Here is a 9,396-nt window from a genome sequence, read left to right as displayed (position 1 = left end):
GCCATTATCAAAGCTTTCTCTTTATCTTGCTAAAAAAATATCTAAGAATTATCTCAGACTCGAACTCTCTTTCTTAAAGGAAAGGTCTTTACTTAGTTCACCTATATAAACTTCATGATATTTCCTATATGATATAATAAGTGCAACACTTAACATGGTTAACTACTAGGACATAAAATCAGCTCCTCCATAAAATCTGACCTCATATATTATAGGAAGAGGAATACTCTACTTAGATATTGCTCTAAAAGGCCGAAGCAACAATTATTCGATATTTTCGACGATATTTGACTAACTTTACTTATATCCTTGGTCATGGGCATGCTAATCTAGGATTTCCATCACAATAACATCATGAAAGGGTAAACTTTTAGGTTTCCCTTGGTAATACTAGATATTTTTGTTCAACTATTATTATTATTATTATTATTTTGGTTTGGGATAAAAATGAAATCATACAAACTTCAAAAAAGGACCGAGGTTCATCCAGAAAACAATTCAAAATTTAAAATTCCCCTACCATCTACCGTAAAGCTATCATCCACAACCACAAAAAGTCCAAAACTATCAAACACTTATCATAACATCACATCTGAGGGCACTCAAGATTAATACGTATGAGAGTTTCATCTTTTTTTTTGGTAACATCCAAAGTTAGACCCATGTTTTTCTGAGATGGGGTGAGGAAGAACCGAACGACCATCTTAGTGTAAAGGATCTAGTGATGGCATTCACACGTAGACTATTCAATTGAGCCTATGTTGGTACTTTACGGGTGCGTCAATACAATGAGCGTAAACCAATGAGCGTTACGAGCAAGGGTATTTTATGAGCAACAATTCCGAGATAATAATAAAACCTTATTTCCCTATGAAATACAATACCTCCTAAAAGAGGAGCCACAAGAATATGCTTTAACTGGTTGGCTGCTTGGAAATAAATAGGCAAACAATTAGGTCCTTGTTACATGTTTGTAGTCAACACAGAGAAAAATTTTGAAAAACGCATCATCAACAAAAGTATTATAGATGGATTTAAGAGATATATTGGGCAAATTTCATCATGTCTAGGACTATGTGCAATTTTAGTAAAGGTCCATGAATGTGATATTAAATCATCTAAGTTGCCAACAAGAAGGTTCATTGTTCTTTAGTTCAAGTGAGAACCAAATTCATGCGATGTGCATGATTTCAGGGTTCTAACATCTCTAGCCTCAAACATACTCATGTATCTTATGAAGCTACAGAAAAACATTAATCATCAAGCTACAAAAAGTACCAACAAAACAAGAGAATGGCTTGTGAATCCTTTATGACATAGACCTGCAATCCACCTAATACAAGAGTCAAGTAATACATCATCTATCAAGCTCAAAAAATGAAGCTATGAGTCTGTGTGGGGGGGCAGGAAAGCATGAATCCACATAATCCAAAAATAGCGCTATGCAAAAGACTACTTCTCATTTGCTTCATCATCAAGAAAAATACACCTTCTCCTACGTTTCTCCCGTCCCAATGATCGATCATCCACAGTGGTGCTTGTCATGTGTATTGCCATTGCCTCTGCATAACATGGTAACTCACTTTAAACTTCCATGACAACATCAAAGAAAAAGAGAAAAGAAAAATGTAATAGAAAGACATGCATGTTTTACTTACTAGTCGGATGGTGCATCATGCACTTCATAATCACCAGAGGATGTGTCACTTTCTCCAAGGTCTGCCACCTTTTTTGTGCCATAGATCTCCTCTATATATGGTGAAAGGTAATCCTTGCATATCTCCTCATCATTATCAATGACCAAGCAACCACGGCCGGTGTGCATAGATGCCTTTAATATAGGCCCTGTCCCAGCCCCCAACTCCAATATTGTACCTGTTCGTGGGCAAAGAGCCTCAGTAAACATAAGCATATGAGAGGGACTCCTCTCTAGAATCCCTCGCCAACTACCACTTTTTCCACCACGTCGTGCTCTATTGCTTGAAGGTAAGTAATGACCAATAATCTCACAAGAGAGGTCCTGCTGCAAAATATTTCCCACCTACAAATTGAAATACACATAGTATCAAGTGATCACATTCAAAAGTAACCTCCAATCATTTAAATTCAATGCACTCCTAATAAGTACTGAAAGTGTCATCCAACCTTTAATGCACTCTCACTATTGAAAGGAGGATCCTTTCCCCTCTTGTGGAATGCCAAAGCATAAAATACATTCACCTATACAGGCAACAAAGAAAAAACAACACAATATTAGATGACAAATAGCAAGAATTAACATTCAAGTGAATAGACTTAAACCTTTTGCATATGTCCATGCTTTTGTAGCAGAGATAATGACTCAGAGCTCTCCATAATCCATCTGAAACCTAGCTCCAAGCCTGTACGCTTTGCAAAGCGCTCCACAGAAACAAGAGAAGAACTCAAGCAAAACACTAAGACCCATCCCATATCATCCATAACACATGATGCCGCCAATAGAGAGAACTTCATGTGGTCATCTGTAAGGACATTCCATTGTGGAATACCTTGAAACCCATGAATAGGCAAACCTGCATATTAATCATGTATATCAGCAAGTTCCTTTTACACAAACACCATCACAAAAAAGGAGTATACATCAAAAAAGTTTTACCAGTAGGAAGATCAATGAAAGTAAGGTCAACACTCCAACTACTTGGCTTGGAATTTCTCATCTTTGGACCTCCACCCAAACGCACATAAAACTCCCTCATAAAAGCAAACCCCTCATTGAAGTTTCCGGATGCAAACTCTTTTCCAAGCACTATGTAATCGTAAATCCAAACCTTCGAATGATTTTTGACTCCATGCTTCTCCACGAACAAAAAGCTAGAAAGTGGAGCATACACCATAGCTCCCTTGGTACTTGTCTTGTGTGCTATAGGACTCTCCAAATTACGCGTGTCTATAGATAGTATGTCCAACAAAAAAATAAATTAATAAAATCCAGAAAACTATTAAAAACAAATATTTAAATACAGTCCAGAAGAACCCAATGTTACCTTTTATTACATCTCCCTTTTTTTGAGAGGGACGCCCCTTGTTTTTTCCCAAAGCATGCATCTCTAGCTCTTCTCTCTCTTTGATAGATTTCAACTCTGCCTCCATTTTCTTCCTTTGCTCCTCTGACATCTCACCTGATGACCCAGAATCAGATTTGCATTCTCCTTTTAAATGTTGAAGGTATCTCTCCTTCTCCTCCTCTAGGCACTCTCCTTTCTTCATGTCAATCCACCAAGGGCAATGCTTTCTCTCCCAATCCGTCAAGATAAAGACTCCATTAGGATCTTTACCTTCACGAAAGATGGAAGAGGTATACATACTATAGGTTGGAGGAGAAATCACAACCCAAGCCTTGCATATGTCAGGCAAACCATTGATTGTTTTCTTGGCTATTAGATGCATTAAAAACCTACAAAAGAGATATAATAAATCAACTAAAAAATAAACACGGTTCATAAGATTTCAAGAAACAATGAAAAAAGAGAATTACCTATAAACCAACCGTCTTGAGGAGTTTTTTAGATCCACATGCTTGGCCGACGGAGTTGCCACACTCATCTCTTTCTGGAGTTCATAAAACAGCACTCCTCTATAACGGTTTACAATATCTGCAAAGTAAGTCTCTATGTGCACATCGACAGGTAGCTCCACCTTATTCACCCCCTGAGTAGAATCTACCACTTGGTGTAGAAGCCGTGTGGCATCCTCCAATACCTGATCCATCCAAACCTCCTTTGCAAGCCAAGGAATGTAGTGGTGATCTCCAAGTGGCATACCATAGCTCTGCCGAAAGTTCTCATCTGCACCTAACATCTTTAACATTTTCAGCTTGAGATTTTGGGAACAAGCAGCACTAGAAATGGCATAAAGTTTCTCAATTGAGATCTTAAACTTCTCATCCTCAAAGGGCAGCTTCCATAATACATTGAACCACTCCTCTGAATTAGATGGATTTACCACCGAAAGATTCTGTGCCACCAACAGAAAAGAATTAGAAGAAGAAATGATTGTGATGCCAAAGAACCAAAAGCAGAAGATACAAACCCGTGTCATCCTTCTATTATAGGATTTGACGACACTCCTCCTAGCTAGTGTCTCAGCCTTAATACGCTCATCCTTTGCCAAGCTTGAGGGAATCTTCTTAATTGCCAATTCTAAATCTGATTTCCATTTATTCTTCAAAAAATAACAGCCATTAAAAAAACACTTAATGACAAAGATAGCAAAGTAACATTCTTAACCACCTTTATTAAGTACTTACCCCATATACAATGGGTCCAAGAATAGCTTGAGTGAGAGGATACCAAACTCGCCTTCCAGATTGTGCCTCCCTAGACCTGGCCTTCTCCATTGACCTCTTATCTTCTTCCGTGAAGGAGTCAGTGAAATTAGATGCATCAAGAGAGCAAACCGTGCTTGTATGGAATAAGTAATCTTTGAGGTTTGTCTTTACAATAGCCTCTTCATTCATTCTTCATGAAATAAATAGAAACAACCATAAGAACTAATCAAAACAACCATAAATACAATGTTGAATATACAAAATGTTGAATACTCACATGTTTATTCTTTGAAGTGCAGCGATAAGCCTCATCTCATCTTGTTGATTAGGCACAATGAATTGCGCCATAACTCGAACATGTCTCTTCTTATCATTACGATACATCTCCTTGATGCTCTCAAGCCAAGAAGCGGTCCTGTGATTTCCCTCCCAAACATAAAACATCTTTCCACTTAACATAGACCACTCATCTTTAGATGCAATCTCCTCCTCAAACTCTGCATTGACAAGCTGCCAGTTTTTGTCCCATGTCTTCATGATATCTTCATCCACATCCTTTGTGCTGCCATCTGGTAGATTTATGGAGAGAACAAACATACCTTTCATCATCAAATATCCTTCCTCTTCAAAAACCTTCTTTAACAATGAGAGATCTTTTCGAAGCTCTCGCACCCTCTCGTTGACCAAGCATCTACACAGAGGGATCAATGGAGGCATGGAACCCTGATTAAGTGCCAAGCTGTCTATGAACTCAGACCCATGTGGCTTGATGATGGATTGTGGAATAAGATCATCCACATCTTTCTCATCCTTGTCACTAGAAGCATCAACCTGTTGTTGAATCGGTATGAAAGGCTCAGTTAGAACTTTGTCTCCAGCTTCTTTGCTAACTTCCTTTTGAATGTGACTCCCTTGACCACTCTCTGCCATTTCAATGGTCTTTTCACTGCCATCACTAGGTGGAGATTTTCGCTTTCTTCCCACATTCTTGGCCGTTGATGTCTTCCTTTTTCCAAGAGCAGGTGACTACAAAAGACATTAAGAGCAAGTGATTATACAAGACATTGTTCTTTGCAACACTATTTCGCCAGCGAAATACATAAGGATGGAAAAACACTTGACATTACATGCATTCAGAGTTGCATAAGACAAATTCACAAATTTCAAGGCATTCATGCACCTCAATTAACCAAAACGAGGAAATTTCAAGGCATAAGAAAAATTTCATAACACATACATGTGAAATCGAAAAAGTCTTCATCACAAATACCTTTCCACATTGCATTGAGTGGAGGATGGATGTGTACACCAAGTTGGGAAGGTTTCCACATTGTAGATAGGTATGCTCACAAGAACACACACATACACTATTTCGCTGGCGAAATAGTGTATGTGTGTGTTTTAGTTACCACAAAAACACACACAAACACTATTTCGCTGGCGAAATAGTGTGTGTGTGTGTTTTTGATAATCTGCAATGAGTGTGTGTGTGTGTTTTTGATAATCTTCTGAGCTTGGCCATCACGACATAATCCTACAACTATGAAAAGGCGAAATAGTCTGTATGAGTTTTGGCTACCACAAAAACACACACAAACACTATTTCGCTGGCGAAATAGTGTGGGTGTGTCTTTTTGATTGTCTATCATATCATCATCATCATCAAGAGAGCAACAACATCATCATAGTGATGGATACATGTGCAAATACATCATCTCCTTATCATAGTGATGGATACAAGTGCAAATATGTATCCTTATCAATACAAAATGAGATCTTGTGTGTGTGGTGGCATCCTCATCCATCTAGAATATCTATCATAGGAGAGACTATGATTATCAAGAGGATCGCCATGCCCGCTATGAGAGGTGGAGTACTTATGAACATCGAGTGCTGGGAAATCTGGTCTAAGGTTTAGGCCGCACCTCTATTGCCATGCGAGCGCACAAACACACTCACACACACTATTTCGCTGGCGAAATAGTGTGGGTGTGAGTATTTTATCCGTCCTTTTTAAGGGCAGCTCCTGTTTGTGAGCCTCAACTGAGGATAGTGTGAACATGCACCATTTAGGCAGAGGGCATGAGTGTAGTAGTATAAGTGAGATGTATGCTCGATTAATAGGCAGGATTGCAGAGGAATTCCCTCCTCCAAGTCACTCACTAAAAGGTCAAGCTCCCATGTAGGTGGAGGGAGTGTGCAGTTTTGCAACAAGCTTGCAGAGGAATTTTAAATTTTTTCTTTTCAAAAATCAATCCTCAAACAAGCTGTACTTTTTTCCACTTAATTCACCAACATGGGCTTGTATTCACTGCATATTTTTGCATCGAAGCTTTTCATATCTTTGAAAATCGGTTTAGGCCGCACAAACACACTCACAAACACACTCACACACACTATTTCGCTGGCGAAATAGTGTGGGTGTGAGTAATTTACTGCTGGCCATGGCGGCGGAGGGCCTGGCCGTTGATGTTATCCCAGCGTTAGTACGGTTTATTGATCTCTTTGTTGCTGCTTGCTTTGTAGACACGGTCCTTGCGCTCACTTTACTGCATGGGTTTTTTTGCCTCTCTCAGGACGCCTCTAGCGCGGTTGCTGATTACTTGTAGCGATCTGCAATCTGCAACTCGATTTTGAAACATAAACTCTCCGTTTCGGATATATCTTCTGGTTGTTTTACTAGCTTGCTGCGTTCGAGACTACTTTCGCTCCAGCTCGATGCCTAAATAGCACCGGAATTTCTACTCATCTTTCCCCGGTTGACTCATTCATAGCGCACAAACACACACACACCTTGAAATGGACTCGAAATACCTTGCTGCTGCCCGCTGATCTCCTTGTCGCACGCTTCATATCTGCTGAGGCTGAAGGCAATACTCGGGAGACTGCTCAGGTGCAGAGGCGGAAGACAAAGCTCGGGCGTAGAGACAAAGTTCGGGAGAGCTCCGGCGCAGATGAACGAAGTTGCAATGAATTAGAGTCAACAAACTCACACACCCAAATTAAAGGCTCTCTGACTCACACACACCTACCCAAATTAAAGGCTCTCTAACTCTCTCTAACTCTCTAACTCTAATCCGAGTTCACTTTCCAGGGTCTCCCACACTCGCGTCCATCAATCTCTAGCCTTAATTCCTTTCTATGGGCTCTCTCCCTCTTTGTCTCTCCGGAGATATTAGGTTGCACCTAGGTCCTTTACTCACCCACCCAGTCACTTTAACCACTCGCCCAACCCCCCTCTGGTAAGCGGATCTAGAGAATCTCTCTTTAACTCTCTTTAAAAAGGAGGCGGCGGCTTGAATGACACACACACTTGTTGGGTTTAACGCATTAAACGATTATATATTCTCTTTACGCTACATATTATAAATAATAGCTATTTTTAACCTTTTATAATAATTATTTGATTAAAGATCTTGCCTCATAACAAAAAATAAAAAGGACACTCTTTATAAAAGAAGTGTCGCCTCTAACAGGTCGACGAGTTCTTGACAATGGAGAAAGCAATTGTTCAAGATGAGAATGGTGTCATTCAGATGGAGTTCGTAACAATGGCTGGATTTGTTGAGGTGTCCAAAAGAGAATTGTCTTTACATTTTGGCCTGACAGAGGAATCCATCCACCTTCACCAAGTATCTGGTGATCCGGATGATGGCCTGTATTTTGATCTTGCATCTTACCTTAGAGAACAAGAAGTAATGTTTCACCTGGATTTTCAGTTTGGAAAGGTATTTATTGTTCGTGGAGATAAGGTGCCATGCATCCCTTCTCAAGATGAAGATTTTACAGATCTTGAAGTTGAAAAGAGGATTATAGGTGACACATTTCAAGAAAACGATGATGCTACAGTCAGTATAGTGCAATTACTCAGAAATCTTCCATTGAGGAACTCATTGAGAAACACTTTTATGCAAGCTAATGAAATAAAACAAGTGTCAGAGCTACCTAATAGATATGATGGGAATATAATGTTCGAGCTGCCCTATGCAAATCCCTCAACAAGAACCATTGGCATGGAAAGCAAGTTGGATGGGCATACTTGGACAAATGAGATGACAAGCAACATATCTGGATTTGAGGGAGTAGTGAGATACAGAAAGTGTGGTGGCCATTTACAATGCCTTAACAACTTATGCACTGGCTTGCAACGATCTAAAGTAAAAAATGAGAAGCATTGGACTGGTCGGTTAACAAGAGTTTGTCCAGAGGGCTCAACAACAGAAGGATTCGGAAGCCTTAAGTGCTTTTATTGCAAGTCATATCCAACTTGCGTTGCTCAATGTACATGCAAGCTGGTGCTTTGTTTTCCCAATGAGATTGCAGGTAGAAAGGTGTCTAGAGGTGTCATACATATTGGCCACCACATGCATCCAGTTGCAGAGGGTGTTTCTAAACAAATTCTGGATAATGTCCATGAAAGAGTTAGTAGAATGGTTTCTAGAGACATTGGTGGTAAACCCAGATCTTTTCAACTAAAACTAGCAAAAGAGATTGTCATGGAATCTTGTCTTTTTCAACAACATGAAGGAGATGTTAAAGTGTCTGACAGCGACTTAAGTGTCTTGCTGGCAAAACTAGCACCTGCTCTCGACAACAGAAGGTTATCACGTTGGAGGAGAGACACACAAGTTGACTTTGGACATCCATGTGGTGACTTTGAGGCTCTGCTAAAGCTCAAATCAAAATTGATGTTTGATTACTTTCAGAGTATTGCATTCCCTGGGCAGATAGAGTTGTCAAGCTTCGAAAGGTGTCATGTCTTTAAAATGTCAACCCAAGGACCAGGTAATGGAGTAGAGTTGGTTAATAAAATGAGGCCTAAAGGTGAGTTAGGTGGCTGTTGGGTGTTCTTTGACTTTGTGAAGAGAATGCATGACTGGACGACCATGGCTTGCCATGTATATAATCCATTTGTGCAAGAGATGCAGACCATTGCAATAGGGGATTTTAAGGTCGAGGACACAGAGTCCCAGATTTTATTTTGGACATTGTTGAATATGGTTATGGAGAAAAAGGGTTACAAGAAGGCATGTTTCAAGGGATTCATGGCTGATGAGGCTCAGGCTAATTGGCGAGCAGTTAGGACAGTT

The 9,396-nt window shown here is 39.8% G+C and overlaps 1 protein-coding gene across 1 annotated transcript; it reads right to left on the bottom strand.

Moving 5' to 3' along the window:
* Nucleotides 1-1,060: 1,060 nt before the first annotated feature.
* Nucleotides 1,061-5,023, bottom strand: LOC147637391 (uncharacterized). Its single transcript, XM_086798863.1, has 11 exons — nucleotides 4,584-5,023; nucleotides 4,521-4,528; nucleotides 4,286-4,386; nucleotides 4,069-4,200; nucleotides 3,681-3,993; nucleotides 3,024-3,281; nucleotides 2,636-2,926; nucleotides 2,302-2,552; nucleotides 2,146-2,220; nucleotides 1,659-2,041; nucleotides 1,061-1,582 (listed from the first exon to the last, which is right to left on the bottom strand). The coding sequence occupies exons 1-11, from the start codon at nucleotides 5,021-5,023 to the stop codon at nucleotides 1,453-1,455; spliced, it is 2,382 nt and encodes a 793-aa protein (XP_086654989.1). The 3' UTR covers nucleotides 1,061-1,452.
* Nucleotides 5,024-9,396: the final 4,373 nt, after the last annotated feature.

This window comes from Cibotium barometz, chromosome 6 (genome assembly GCF_041138505.1).
Source record: "Cibotium barometz isolate CiBa-2024 chromosome 6, ASM4113850v1, whole genome shotgun sequence".
NCBI classification, from domain to species: Eukaryota; Viridiplantae; Streptophyta; class Polypodiopsida; order Cyatheales; family Cibotiaceae; genus Cibotium; species Cibotium barometz.
This window is presented reverse-complemented; position numbering and strand designations above follow the sequence as displayed.

Coding starts and splice junctions, on each gene's coding strand:
- LOC147637391 (XM_086798863.1), bottom strand. CDS start 5,023: ATGCCTCCATTGATCCCTCTGTGTAGATGCTTGGTCAACGAGAGGGTG. Junction 3,994..4,068: donor ATAATAGAAGGATGACACGG/GTTTGTATCTTC, acceptor TTGGTGGCACAG/AATCTTTCGGTGGTAAATCC. Junction 1,583..1,658: donor CATGATGCACCATCCGACTA/GTAAGTAAAACA, acceptor GGAAGTTTAAAG/TGAGTTACCATGTTATGCAG.